Source organism: Aphis gossypii, chromosome 2, assembly GCF_020184175.1.
Source record: "Aphis gossypii isolate Hap1 chromosome 2, ASM2018417v2, whole genome shotgun sequence".
Classification (NCBI taxonomy): Eukaryota; Metazoa; Arthropoda; class Insecta; order Hemiptera; family Aphididae; genus Aphis; species Aphis gossypii.
In genome coordinates, this window is record NC_065531.1 from 10,256,035 (window position 1) to 10,271,899 (window position 15,865).

General features: G+C 24.7%; 1 protein-coding gene and 1 long non-coding RNA gene across 7 annotated transcripts in view; both read right to left on the minus strand.

Moving 5' to 3' along the window:
* LOC114130074 (uncharacterized) overlaps positions 1-4,109 on the minus strand; it is a 55,097-nt gene extending 50,988 nt beyond the window's left edge. For 4 of the 5 annotated variants that reach the window (XR_007603900.1, XR_007603899.1, XR_007603902.1 and 1 more), the window contains exons 1-3: positions 3,891-4,109; positions 2,832-2,979; positions 2,345-2,766 (exon numbers count right to left, since the gene is read on the minus strand). This is a non-coding gene — a long non-coding RNA (uncharacterized LOC114130074). The remainder of the gene's footprint in view (positions 1-2,344; positions 2,767-2,831; positions 2,980-3,890) is intronic. The other variant, XR_007603901.1, reaches the window with a different exon arrangement.
* A 4,710-nt stretch (positions 4,110-8,819) lies between these two features.
* LOC114130072 (profilin-like) lies at positions 8,820-15,542 on the minus strand. Of its 2 annotated transcripts, none has more exons than XM_027994966.2 (3): positions 14,915-15,542; positions 13,324-13,386; positions 8,820-10,294 (listed from the first exon to the last, which is right to left on the minus strand). In XM_027994966.2, exon 3 carries the CDS (start codon positions 10,160-10,162, stop codon positions 9,779-9,781), a length of 384 nt encoding a protein of 127 aa, XP_027850767.1. In that variant the 5' UTR covers positions 10,163-10,294; positions 13,324-13,386; positions 14,915-15,542; the 3' UTR covers positions 8,820-9,778. The 2 variants fall into 2 exon arrangements, with proteins under 2 accessions (XP_027850767.1, XP_027850768.1); XM_027994967.2 differs by lacking the exon at positions 14,915-15,542 and adding an exon at positions 14,537-14,726.
* Positions 15,543-15,865: the final 323 nt, after the last annotated feature.

The window sequence follows — 15,865 nt, forward strand, 5'->3', positions numbered from 1 at the left end:
GCATTCCTTTTGCTTGAAAGGAGGTTGCAAAATGAATAATAGTGATAATATATTACATATTATCCATTAAAGGATTTTGGTTAATGTCTATTGATGATTTTTCAAATGACACAAAAGCAACATTTTGTGATTAATTAATTTAATAATAATTTGTTTGTACAACAACCTTTTTTCAATTAATTTCTATGAATATTTTATGTACCTAACATGTTTTTTCATAAATTAATAATTAATAAAGTTTACTTTAAAAATTTGAATAGACTAGTATCAAGTACATACTAATATAAAAAACTATAGATCACTTATAACACTGTTAACAAGAATTATGAATAAAAATTTATAGGATTCACATTATTTGTCTAACAATTTTTGATTAGGGCAATTATTAAGTAAGTCGATAATTAAAAATCTGATACCTATTACATAGGTACTAATTAATATTTGCAATAATAAAATAATCATATATTTACTGGCCTAATAAACAGGGTTCAATTTCAACACATGACCATTAGTTATTACTTATTTCCATACAATAAATTACAGTCATTGCCAGATAAATTGAGACGGCTACGGCGGCGTAATAACGAAAAACCATGGGTCGTCCGTATTTCAATGTTACTACCAATAATATATTAATAAATATATATTTATTTTTGTACATAGATAGATTATTATAATTTATACATAAATTTTACACATCGTGACTAGTTTGGGATACACTGAAAAGCGCCGCCCCGCCACCGTCTCAATTTATCTGTCAATGACTATATCATTCTTTTAAATTAATAATAATAAATAATACACCATTGCTCTATTTTGAAACTAGTAAATTAACAATAATGATTTTCAACAATTTTTAATATTTTGTTTTTATTAAGAAACTGATATGTGAATATTTTAAGTTCATTCTCATATAGGTACATACTTTTCAAATAGGTATCTAAATAGTAAATACAGTACTATTTTTAATCCTATACTAATAATCCAAATTATTCACAAAATAAATCCTAATGCTTATTAGCTATTACTAAAGTTTTTTAAGTTCTTAAAATATCATAGGTATAAATTATGTACATTTAGTAAAAAAAAAAATATGATTATACAATATAAACTTTTTTTGAATATTAAATTTAACTAAGTCCTATCAACAGTAATATTTGTTAATTTAACTTTTGATATAACTTCTTATTTAAAATTTAGCTTTATATATTATAAAAGTAAGACAAGAAAATATTTTATTTTATTTTTTTAATACTTTACTATAAAATTATAAACTAATAAACAATATGTTTTGGTGGCATTAAGAAATTTAATAAAGCCACAGAGCCAAATTTTGAAAAAATAGTTCATTATACATTTGACATCAACATTAAACACTGTTTAAAAATAATACCACTAACCAAAAATACCAAAGTTTAAGCGCATTTTTTGCAATAAACATATCTATTAAAACAATTAAAATAATAAAATTATTTTAAAAAAAAATCATTTATGTATAAGTTTATTTATAAGTTAAGTTAAAATAATAGCGCTAACAACAAATTTACATAGAAAATAGTTTTTTTTTTTTTAATAATTAATAGATAGACAAAAAATTATTATTGATTATTAGATTTTACAATTAAAAACTATTTTAGAATACTAATAATGACTATTTTTAAATTTAATTTAATTTAATGGACATAATATATATATAATTAATAAAAAAAAACATCTCATTGTTCAAAGGATTAAAATATATATAATAAAAAAATTATTTAAATTCTAACATTAAATAATATTATTTTATTTATTTTATCAAACTGTTTTTATTTCATGACATTTTAATAACTAAAAACTGTTCATAATATTATAGCATTACTAGATAAGATTTTTAAAAACAATTAAAAGAGCTTATCATAAAATTACAAATATTAATATTTTAAAATATAATATGTTTAAAATTATAATTTAAATAGTTAACTGAATTAAAATAATTTAGATTTTAATTTATAACTAATTATTATAATTTTAATACAACAACTATAGATACTTTAATACCAACAAATAAATAAATGTGAATACTTTTATTCCCAAATCATTATAGAAAATATTTTAAGCCTAGTAAAATAATTGTTTTCTTCAATTATATTATGCTGTATAAAATGCCAAATGAATTTAATTAAATAAAAAGCAAAGTAATTTTATTCAATATTATTTTTCAAAAAACAATATTAAAAAGCTTTGCTAATAAAAAAAAAATGTCTTAAATTATCATTTTTCAGTTTAGAAATAATTAAAAAAATTAATGGTTAACAAAATTAAAGTTATAAATGTAATGATATTTATTAAACACTTTTCATACCATTACAGTCCATCTTCTTTTATACATATTCTTATTAATTAATCCTTTTTGCTAGCTATTATAAAAATAAAAATAAAATATATGTATGAATTAAACACTATAAAATTCTAATAATTTGAAAACACACATTTTATTAAATAATAAAAAAAAATTAAATAGTTAACTGAAACCACAACATGTACGTTTGTCGAACACACAAACACAACTGTAGCGTTACTATCGGTATTGTACGGCTACAGCGGACGACAGGAACCCTTTGGACTCCTTTGCATGAAGCACTGTGGTTGGCTAAAAAATAAAAGGCTATTTACCCTTTTTTTTCTTTACTGCGCACAGTAAGTCTGTACTCCCCAATGATATGCGATTCAGTCTGATGGTGCGCACTCGCTAACATATGCCCTGCAAGCACAGCTATACCAACACTATGCATAAAAAAATACATAAAAAACCATTTATACTATATGATATGGAGGAAGGGTTGACTTACCCCTTTTTAGTGTATAGGAGCCATTTTGATTTTTTGCACCCTTTTTAGTATTTAGAATGAATTAATGCAGCTGGTAAAAAGGGTTGCAACCCTTTTAACTATGAATCACTGCTTAACCCCATAGGTAGGTGTTGCCACAAATAAATACCTATTACAATAAATTATGATATTAATACATATAATTCTAATAACATTTTTTTTACTGATTATTGATGAACTTATACTAGCTTAAAAGTCCTTATGCATAATGTTAGTTAGGCATAAATTTAACTAATGTAATTATTCACATAGTTTAAACTTAACTATCTTTATTTTTAAAAGGTAATTTTAAAGATGCATTTTCAAAAATATTATTAATAAAAGGAGACAACTAATCTAATTATTTTTATTGTCATAGTAGGTATTAGCATAGATTAAATAATATAGTACCTATTAAATTTATTTTAATTTATAGAAGTAGGTATCCAGTGTAATAACAAAATTTACCTAATAGTGATGTAATTTTTTATAAAATAAAGCTATTATTAAAAAAAAAAAAAACTATACTATGAAAATTGATGATTATTTCTTATAAGTTACAATCAATTAAACATATTATATTTTTTTATACCGGATAAATTTGAAAGAATCATGTGGAGCTTAGGGCAAATTTTTAACTAAAATACAATATACAAAAAAATATTGTATTATTTTCATAATAGATATACAATATGTACCAGCCCATTATGATTACCAGTTATATTTAAGTACACTTATATTTTTATCTATATTTTTTAAATGTAGATCAATTAAAAATAAGAAAATTAGTCAAACAATGACAATATATTATTTAGTTAGCAGTATTACATTACATTTTTAAATTAGATGTCCTATAATCGCATATAGTCAAATTTCTACTCAATATATTTTGATCCACTAACTACAAAAAGGTTGGGCGTCTCTGAATTAAAGTACTAAACACGAATGTTATGTCTGTAAAATGTATAGCATTTATAATAGATATTTAAATCAAATACTCTTATCAAATTATTACTAATTAGGAATTAAGGATAGTCTTACCAATTTCAGACCACAGCTATGAATCACATTAAATATTTTAATACCTTGTGTTGTAAATGTAATTCACTCAAATTTTTAATTAAAAATCTCGATAAGAATATAAGATCCATAAGTAGGTAAGTTATATTATTATTATCATGTTGTTCATACACTGTTTAAAACATAGGTAACTAATTAAAAAGTTTAAACTTAGAATTATACTAAAAAGTAAGAATGCTATGTTATCACTATATTATCACTCATTCACCCCATATATATATATATATATATATATATATATATATTATAGTATATACATTTATAAATAATTATAGTTTTATTTATAAAATTTGCATATTATTTTAATATACTTACTTGTTATTTTAATTTTTTTATTTTTATACCACTGTGGTATATTGTAATTATTACCACATGTTATTAATATATATATATATACACATTATACATCTATAAAAATAGAAATAAAAGTATAGTTAATACTTGTAATATTTTTTTAAATTTACTATCTGTGAAGTTTTAATAATAACGTTAAGTACCAAGTTTAATTAGTTAATTATACATTGTACCATATTACATTAGGTACACAAATGACACAATAATATTATACGAGTTGTGTTTAGACCAAAAAAAAAAAATTATAGCTAATTATAATTAAAATATCTACTCCTGATAAATTAAAAACAAAGAACTTTGTTCCAAAAAAAATTATTAAAAAAATTTAATATTATGTAAGTCACTGGGTAGTGATTTTCACGAAAATAATCAATAGGTAATTATTATTTAGTTTTGACTTTTTTTGTTTAAATAAGCATTAAGCACTGGCGTGTAAACCGTATGTATACCTAACATATTGTGATGTAATAAGTAAATAGTGTGAGAATGAAGTATGAACATAATATATAGGTAATCAGTCCCGGATATAGGGGAGGGTAACCGGGGCAATAGCCCCGGGGCCTCCACAATAGTGACTTCGGAAAAAAAACCTTTCAAATTACAAATGCACTTTCACCCCGCCGTCCCGTCGAAAGTTGCCATGTTTGTATATAACCTGGAATCTACTTTGAAAAAAAATTGTTCATTTTATTTGGAAAATAGTTTTTGGACCAGGAAGCCCCCACTCTTTTGATACCCAGAGGCCACCACTTCTCTAAATCCGCCCCTGTTAGGTTAGCTGGTAGTTGTAGAGTGTAGGTAATACTTGCTTATATATTACCTTACAAGGCTGGTGCAAGCAAATTTTTGTATGTAGGCAAAGATCAAAATTGCCTCCTCTTGTTTTATAATTTTTTCTTATATGCCGCCTCTATATAAATATAAATTTTACCTCCGTAGGCTTGTGCCTACTCTTATAACCAGCCCTAGGATCACCTTGATTACCTAGAAACTAGGTGGCTGGTGGCTATGTGCTAGATATGTATTTTTAAGTGCGAATTTTTCTCATTTGTTTCCTATGCCAAAAATATGAATTAGTTATAGAGAAAAATATACACTAAATAAAATAAGGGCGATTGTAAACTCTCCCGGTTCTTCAGTACTGCTAATTTAATTTAATAAAAATCATAAGATAAATCTAATATACATTTAAGTTTCATTAATTAAAAATAGTTAATTATATAATAATAATAATATAAATGTATATATTTAGCTGCTATGAGCTATAATATTATAGTCAAAATAAATATAATCATAAAAAAATAAAAATTCATGAAAGAAATCTAATATACAAAATATACGTAGATACCTATGATAAAATAATTCTGTTTTAATTAAATTTTTTTGATAGGTAGTAGGAAGTCTAGAAACACAGGTTTTAAAACACTTTATAATCTAATATTTTTTAAGCTATATTTTTTTCTTTATTATTTTTATGACTTTTTACTTGGTTTTTTTTTTTTTTTTTGGTTTATTGCAACTTTGAATTTTGAATAATTTTGATCCATAATGTTGACCCGGGAGAGTTTACCACCGCCCCTAAATAAGTCATTGTCCAAACAATATCCAATCTCCGACTTGAGTATTTACCATAGCTATTGGCCAAATATAATTATTACCTATTCTAAATTATGAACGAATAGACGTTTATAAATTATAAATAAATCCGTGTTCCAAAATACCTACTATCTAGGTGGCTAAGTATTATAACTGTGTATAGATAATAGATATATTATATAATGTATTAGTAAGTAGTAAGTACCCCTTAGTTAATATTAAAGAGAAGGTAACTTTAGACTTTTAAGTATTACTCAGTAGATACCTACTTATGACTACGACTATCTAGATAACTGCGCTATTACTCTAAGGAGTAAAGTTAATATTTCCAAAAGGGAAACTATAATATCATCAATAACCTGCAGCACTATAGTCTATAGTCACCAAGTATTTTAGGTAGACTATAAAAAATTGTTCAAATATAATATTATAGGAATCTATACATCGAATTAATCTAAAATTATATTATATAAGAAGTCATTACGATATCTCAAAAATGATTATTTCCTATATTATATTATATCAAATTATAAAATTTAATTTAATGCACAACAGTATTATCCAAATATAAATTACTTTAAAATCAGTAACATTTTATTACTTTTATAATTGTTATTACTTAATAGATACTTATACTTAGTTATTTTTTATTGACGTTATCATGATACCGTCATAAATAATAAATCATAATAAAATACTAATAATATATTCGCAAATAATATATTATTATAATTACAGTACATTTCGTTATCAAGTGTTCAGTTCAATAGAAAATAAAAAGTTCCTTTGATAATTTATTTCAGTCATTAAATATTTAGTACTTACTAGAACACTAAGATAATTATTTTAAATAGGCCTATTTAGTTATAATATAGTAATAGACATTTACTCAATCAGCCCATCGTCCACAATTGGTTTCCCTTTCTCAAAATCAATTAAAATTAAAAATCGATGAGCTTACTTAAAATGTAAGTTGTTAATCAATATTAAAATTTTGAATTATTTTATAATTAATAGTAATTTAAAAATTATGATAGAACATATTTATTACCTACCTTTAACAATATACATTTCAACGCTATTTAACGTAATATATTTTATGTAACGAATTGTATATAAATATTAAGTTGTAATCGAAGTTTTTTAGTTGAATACCTACATATTTTACACTTTCAAATTATTATTATGTAACTAAATTTTATAATTTATCAATGTATTTACAAATTAAAACATGGTATTTCATTTTATAGTATTACGGAGAATAAATGATAAATAAAATTTATTCTATGGTAGGTACCTATTGCTGTAATTACCTAGTATAGTAGTATACCTACCATTTCTTTTTTTTACTTTCTTTTTTTTTTGCTTATAAATTATAGGTATAAGGTAGGTGTACCTACTAAAATAGTGTAGATATTATAGTTAAGTATAATATTGAATACCTACTAAATACTAATTGGATGTTTGATAAACCTAGTAATTACTAAATTATATCTACTGCATACTTGCAATTTGAATTCTGATAATTTAATTATTTTCTTATTTTTAATTTAAACTACCTTCAATCTTCAAAATCCAAAAATAACCGTCAGTATAATATACCTACCGAATCATTTTAGTCATAGTAGCAATTAGTAATTAGAAATTACCTATTTTTCATTTTTTTTGTTAAGATAACCTGTTGTACATTAAAATAATATGTTTTTAAAAATAGTAGCTAATTGTGCAATATGTATTTCATTATCAAAGAAAGCTGAAAGCCTTTTAAATCAGCTTATATGTACAACATAATATATAGTTGGTCTTGGTCATCATATTATATTGAATTCCAAGGTCAGAAATAGTTGTTTCGTAAACATAAAAATGTCAGTTCCAGTTATAGTCAAATGAAGGTAAGATATGAATAACATTCAAGGGCATAAACCTTTTACATTAAAGTAAGTAATAATTCAAACAGTGGTTAATAAAATAATACATAGCTAATGTAAAGTGTAGTTTAAAACTGTAACAATTAAAGAGTAGGTAATGTGTCACTATGGATTTATCAATTCTACAATTAATATTGGAATAAAGTATTTATGATTATGAATACTATCCAATATTTTATGAATTTGTCCAATTTAAATAAACGTCTCTACTTAAATAAAAACTAATAACTATGAATAATTAAATTACTACCCATAAAGTTCCTACTGTTTTTTAAATTATTCAATTCATAATATGTATTGTGTTCATATTATCTATTCTGGATAAGGATACCTGTAAACATTAAGTATTCCAGTATTAGTATAAGTATCAATTATAGAAAATACTTTCTTTGGTTATTTTATTCTTGCTACCTCAATGTATAGGTACTTCTTAAATTCACAGTCAGTATAACTAATTCTTTTTATTTTTCATCACATACTATAAAGGAACCTAAAAAGAAACATATTTGTGTCTAGTAAGTATTATATAAGTTTCAATATGTCGACTACTATACATACCAATTTAATATTAATGTCCACCTATATTACAATACCTATCAATACATCTGAAAAATAAACTGTTAATTAAATGAATTATTAAACTACTAACTCATTATCCATTTTTTAGATCCTAATTATTGTGTTGGTAAAATGCATTCAATAAACCATTGAATAAATAGTTATAATATATTCAGTCTGGTAAGAATTCTATTCAAAGAAAAATAAATGTTATTATATTTAAACAAAATGATAATATAAAAAAGTGCAAGAGTTCAATGCGCTTATCTATCATTATGTTTGCATAATAATTAACTTTTATGAAAACCACCAGGTCTAAACTCTAAAGTTCATCAATATAGTAATATAATTGAATAACTCAATCAATCTAACTTATAAAAATATATGATTTATGATATTAACTTGTAAGGATGATTGTGTAAATTATAATTAAAAAAAAAAAAGTACAGCTATGTTTAAAATGTTCTATAAATATTTGTTTATTGGTTGGTTATAATAAAAAAAATATTTGACAATATATTATACAATACAATATTTCTTTCATAATTGTTTTACTTGGTAGCCACGGGAACGTAAATCGGTATAAAAAGCTATACGTTTATTATTGCTTATAGAAATTTTAAAAAATAATTAATAAACATAAATAAAGATACCACACAGCCAATTAAATATTAAACAAATTACAAAACACTTAATTGTTAGGTACATACTATTTTTTTGTTCAAGTCATGGAGTTTTGAATAAATATCTAACTAAATACTGTTTCTAAATCGAACAGTAGAAAGTGCAAATCATAACAAGTATAAAGCAAAAACATTACAAATAAAGAAAATATGATTTCTTCTTTAATTATATTTATATAATATAATAGTAGAAAAATATAAACACAAATCAAGGATGTTTAAAAAAAAAAAAAAAACTGATGATAGTTAATTAAATCATACATTTGACCATTAGCAATAGCTTATAATCAAATTAATTGTAATGTACAGATAATATTTAATAGAATCACTAATTTTGTATAAAAATTATGAGGATAATTAATTTTTAGTTTTTGTTAGGTAGTAATAATAGTATCTGAGACTTGTGTACAACAATGATAATGTTAAACAAATCTATAGTTCCCAAGCAGCGGATCAAAATCTTATCAGAAATAAAAGATAATGAAATAGTTGTTTGGTATTCCATTAAAAAAATAAATAAAAAATAAAAATAAAATAGTATATATACCTAATATATTTCTCCCAAAATAATAAACATTTATTTTATTGGGTGTAATTGAAATTAGGTTATTTTAATGTAATATATTAAATGCCATAACACATAGTTTTTAGTTGTTCTTGATATTCTGAATTTTGAAAATATCTTCCATTTTTTGAAGCCACATTATTCATGTTTTTTTGCAATTCACATTCAGTATCCATGAGCAACCAAATGATCACCAAGCTTTTCAACAACAGAGGCAGCTTGTTGTGGTTGAATGGGGTCTTCGTATAATGAAACAACTACAGCTTGTTGGGTCTTCACACAGTGTGCACCTACTTTACCCAGCTTTGCTCTAATGACCTTATCAGTACCAGACAAATAAATAAACCTACTACCAGCTAGCGTTACACCTGAAGCAGCCAAAACATTTTGATTTTCAAAACCAGCAATTAGTCTGCTAAGTTCTTCCTTGGTAACATTAAATCCTTCTGAACTTGCCCATACTGTACCATCATGACCTAAGATAGCGGCCTTGGTAACACATCGAGAAGCTATAAGTTGTTTGTCAACATAATCTTGCCAAGAAGACATATTTGATGTTGTATTTAGTGTGCGTTAAAATTAAATCTTGAAAAAAGGTAGGTATAACCTAGTACATTAAACTAAGTTAATGACTTAATAAAATTTTCTTTGCGAGAAATTTCCAAAAACTGCTTAAAATATCTGTAAAAAAAAAAAAAAATTATGTAAGTCTTGGTATCATTTGTTCATAATAGAAATTAGAAACGTATGTATAAAAAATAATAATAAAATTGGGACTTAGATTAATATGAAACAATAAAAATACAGTTCAATTAACAATACACATTGATATAACTTTTATCTTCAAAATTACTTCAAAATAATGAACCAAACCTAATATTGTACCTACTAATTTTAAATAAATCCTAACAAAAAACAATTACAAATTAGTTTGATATCTGATGTTAATAATTATTCAACTGCAATTTGAATACACTATAATTTGTAACAATAAATTGGACAAGTAAAAATAAATACTAAATAAACCATTAGGTACCTAATAATGAATTAACTTAAGTTCTAGTTGGATTATAATATTAAATTGCTTTACATTTTATTATTTCATATCTGAGTTACTTATCAAAAGTTATTATACAGAATACCATATTTAATGTACATTATTTATTTATACAATACAAATTGAATAAAATTATTTTTAACTTAAATTGTATTATTGATGAGGTGATATAAGATGATAATAATGATTAAATTAGCAATTAATAAATGTGTATTAGAAAAATTAATATTATAATAAAATAAAGACACGTTTATCTATACAGTAAAAATGTAGTCTTATAAAATACATATTTCTTTAACAAAAAGTGAATTTATAAAACAGAATTAACAATTAATTGTTATTCTGATTATAAAAAAACGTTTTATTATATTGGATTTTTTCTGTTTCTGCTAATCATTTTTATTGAGTCAATTTATCCCCAGTTAAGCAAGAAGATGGATCACAGAGTCTACATATATATTTAGTTCCAATAGTGATAACTGTTTTAGTAGTTTAAATCAAAAACAATTTATGATTTGTTATAAAAAAAAACTATTTCGGATAAGTCATATGGATTATCATACACTCATTGAAATTGAAAAAATGTACTGAAATATGTGGGTGGCAGAGATAATGGAAAATATCCAAATATTGATAATTAATCAAATTCTGATTCCTAAACATTTATTAACTTCCTGTATAATATATATTATCTACATTTAAAGTAGTAAATACTAAATAAATTATTATAAATTATAAAAGTACTACAGTGAAACATCGAGAACTCGAACCTCTATAAGTCCAATTTTTAAAAACTCGAAAGAATGCTTGGCCCCTCTTTTATAATATATATTTTCTGTAAGTCAAATTGTCGATAACTCAAATTTTTTTTTACCTCCAACTGATTCGAGTTATCAAAGTTCCACTGTATAATCAACAAATAACACAATTAGTTTGAAAGCATAAACATATACCTACATAAAATAAAAATAATATAACAAATGTTTTATCTTTAAAGCTAAATTTAAATGAATCAAAATTGTATGGGTAGGATAGGTAAGGTTATATTTAAATGAGATAAATGGGATAACAAGGAATAGAAGGAGCAGATAACCAAGAAGTTAGGAAAGAATTAGTAAGAGCAGTAAAAGCCCTAGATGATTGTAACATTTACTCAGAGAAGTCATCTAGAGAAAAACTGTGTCCCTATTTATTTTAAAATTCTTTACAGTAAAAAAATAGATTTAAATATTTAAGTATCTTAAAAACTTGTCAACAATAAAATTAATTTGTTTAATATACCTATTATCAAATGATATATTTTTTTTAATAAACAAGTAAAAATTTAACTAGTTGTTACTTGGGACTCCACTAAATTAAAATGTTTTTATACTTTATAATTTGTCTAAAAAAAAGCAATAGTTATATTGCATAGTATATTTTTATATTATTTAAGCCTCTAGCATTCATAAATTCTTGGAATATGCAAATAAATTAGAAATTAATGGCTTACCACTAAAACTTGTTATTTGTTTTTTTTTTTATTAATTACCTATTATAGTTTTTTTTTTTTTAACGAAGGTATATCAAAGATAATAATATAATGTATATATAGTATTAAGTTTGAATTCTGGTACATATTGTTGATTTTAGAAGTACTTTTAAAATTAGCAAAAATTCCTTGTGTTTTCTTTGAACATAAAGTAGTGAATAATTATTTAATATAATATAATTTGATCATTATTGTCCAGTTATATCAGTTATATCCAGTTGATGTTTAATCATTTTTAAACTTGCTGAGAAAGAATTATTACATATCTATATTGTTTTTATCAAGGTTTCATAAAAAAAATATACACATAAATTACATCACATGCTTACATATTACATATTTCATGATAAGTATATGTTAATTTATTAGTTTTTGGTTTTAAAAATGTATTAATATATTTTCTATAAATACAATTTATTTTCTACGCAAAATTACCAAAAAATCAGTTCAAATATTTGAATAATATCCACAAATAACTAGAAAAAAAAAATATTTTATATATTTTAATAAAAATTATAAATTAAACAAAAATGTCTCAAAATACAAAATAAAAAATTATGAATGAATTGTGAAATTAATTAATATAGTCTAATATTAATTTTAAAATTCCTAAAATTTTAATTTAGTTAAAATAGGTATCTACTCATAACAAAACTTATTAAAATAATTACCTAATTGATATCTTCAAAAATGTATTCATTCATGACACTAACGATTATATTTTAAAATACATTTTAGTTCAAAAATTACTGTATAAAAACATTGAAAAACAATAATAATGTTTATTATTTAGATGATGTCTCATAGTCATTCAACTAATCACTACAAAGGACACAAGGAATTTAGCATGACCAGATGCTTACAGCGTGACTTGGGGGGAAAATGACATCATAGATGAGGTCATTGAGTTGGAAAAAACACTACAGAGTTAAATCATTTTTTAAAGTATTACGTATTTTAAGCAAATTAATGAAAACAAAAATATAGGCAGTCGTAAAAAAATATTTATTACCTAATTATTTTTATTAATATTTTGTATATAAAATGAAAAACTTAAAAATCACTACAATGTAATTCAATCATAATTATACAAAAAAATAATTTGATAATACAAATACATACCAGTTGGATGTGACAAAAACAGATTGAAAATGAGAAGTCGTAAACAAAATATTTTCTTTTTTCCTGAAATATAAATACATTTTTTTAATAAAAAAAAAAAGAGAAGAAATTATTTAAGTTTATACTATTTTAGTTATTATATTTTATTGAATTATAATCTGTACCTTTATAGGTAAATTAATACAATTCTTTTTTCAATTATAAAATGTATTTAATTTATATTAAATACAGACAATATAGTAGGTATTAACAATAATAACTAATACGCTATAAATGAAGTAAATAATTAACTAATATAACTAAAAACTAGACTAGCCAGACTAGGTATGACAAATCTGTGAGGAATTTAATAGTTAAGACATTGTAAACTATCTTAACAGCAATAATTAATAGCTAATGTTTAATAATTAATATAAATTATAAATAGGCATTTAAAATAAACTACTACTTAATAAAAAGTTTTGGAAAATTTAAAAGGTTAATATCAATATAAAATATACAATAAATTCAATATTTTGTTAAAACATAAAATTTATATTTGCCTACCAATAATACTATAATTTTACTAATTAAGAATGATAAAGACTTAATTTCATGATTTATAACATAAATATTATAAAAATAAAAATTATAAATAGGCACCTAATTTATTACAAATAATTTTAATTAGGTCAATAACATTTTAAAATACTAACAAATAATGTTTTGCTACTTTGCCAAAAATAAAAAGAAACAGTACACTTATAAACATATACAGTTTTAGTATATCCTATTAACTAGAAGGTGCCAAAAATGTCAATGTTTTAGACATAGGTATTTATTGTAAAATATATAATTTAAAGAATTCGTAAGTAAAAATATATAGATTTTGAGAAGAAATTATGATACAACTATCTATTTAATAATTTAATGATTTAATACCTACAAAAACTAATTATTTTTATTGAAGAAATTAAAAATATTGGATGAGTCAATAATTAATGTAAGAGATTGTAAAATATGAAAGTCATAAATGTTTTCAAAGCTAGAAATATATAAAATTACAAATACGCAATGCACTTCTTGTATTTGAAGAGAATAGTTTCAATATAAATTCTAGAAGAGTTACTCTTAAATAATATAGTGACGGGTGAACATTTCTAATAGGGAAATCGCGAGGACGATTAAAATCGTCGTAGACGCTCGCCGAACACCGGGAAACAAATTTACCAACCTTATATGGGTACAAATGTTAGTAAGTAGTCTGGTCGAGCGCATTATTATACCGGTTGACCTGAATCTAAACAAATACACGACGGCGGTGGCAATAAATATATTATTTATAACGTCTGCGTATCGCGACGAAAAATAGGGAATAATACCTGCACCAAGCGGGGGTAATAATAACGATACCTAATAATAGTAATAGAAGAAAACAATATAGGCGATGACGAATAAATTACGTCACGGGTTTTTGTGAGATGCATTACAAATTACAATACGCAATGCGATTCAAATATTTCAAATACATAAGTAATCAAATATTCATAAAACGGTAGTTAATAATAATGAAAAAAAATTGTAAAAACAATATGAAGGAAAATCGGTTTACCAGTGGTGTCGTCTGCTCGTACGTACGAACGGTTCTTCGTTGTAGTGGTTGCGTCGTCCGGGTGTGCGCACGATCGATTCTCGTCAGCTTTACAGTTTGCGGTATCTGCTGCTCACTGCTTCAGTTGCCCGGGGTGAGTAATAACGTTGCGCTGCTGTTGCGACGACGAGTGACGACGACGACGACGGTCGACGATTAGGACGGCAAACTGTGGTGATAGTATGTTACTGCGTTAGCACATGGCGAGGCGGCGGGAGCTGACAGTGGTAGTGGTAGTAGTGGTCGCGAGTCGAGCTGGTAATCTGGTATGTTCCGGCGGTACGCTTGTCTCGTCGTGTCGCCGTCGGTTGGTTGACGGGGCGACGATTATTAGCGTTAGCGAGTTGGCGACTTTTAGTCACTTAAACAGACCGATCGATCGGAACCGGAAAAAAGTGAAAACTCGGCTGAGAAGGAAAATGAAACGTAGAAATAATTAATTAGTGATCACCGATCGAAATGGCCGGCAAACGATCAGATTAGGAATGAATGTTATTATTACAATTATGTATTGGAAACGCGACGGGAATATCAAGTGACAATTGCCCAATAATGGCGTGACTGCGTGAGACAGTGGTAATAATAATAATTATTATATTATTATTAATAATAGCAGTATCGGCGGCGTGTGCACTGTGTTACGCATGCGCTCAGTTACTCGTTAGTCTGTTCGACGTTCTCAACTCGACAGAAGGATGTTGGCAACGATAACCATTGTGGTTTGATAACCCCTGGTACCGGCGTTGTGGGAGGGCAGCGCGAAAGCAAGCAGCTGTCTTTCTGTCCCCCGTCGCGCCTCGCACTTCATCAGCCGTCCACCGACCACCACTGAATACTAATGACTCGGCGCCGAGTGCAAAAAGCGCATCACAATTCACGATTATTTAATATATATTTATCCGATTTTATTCA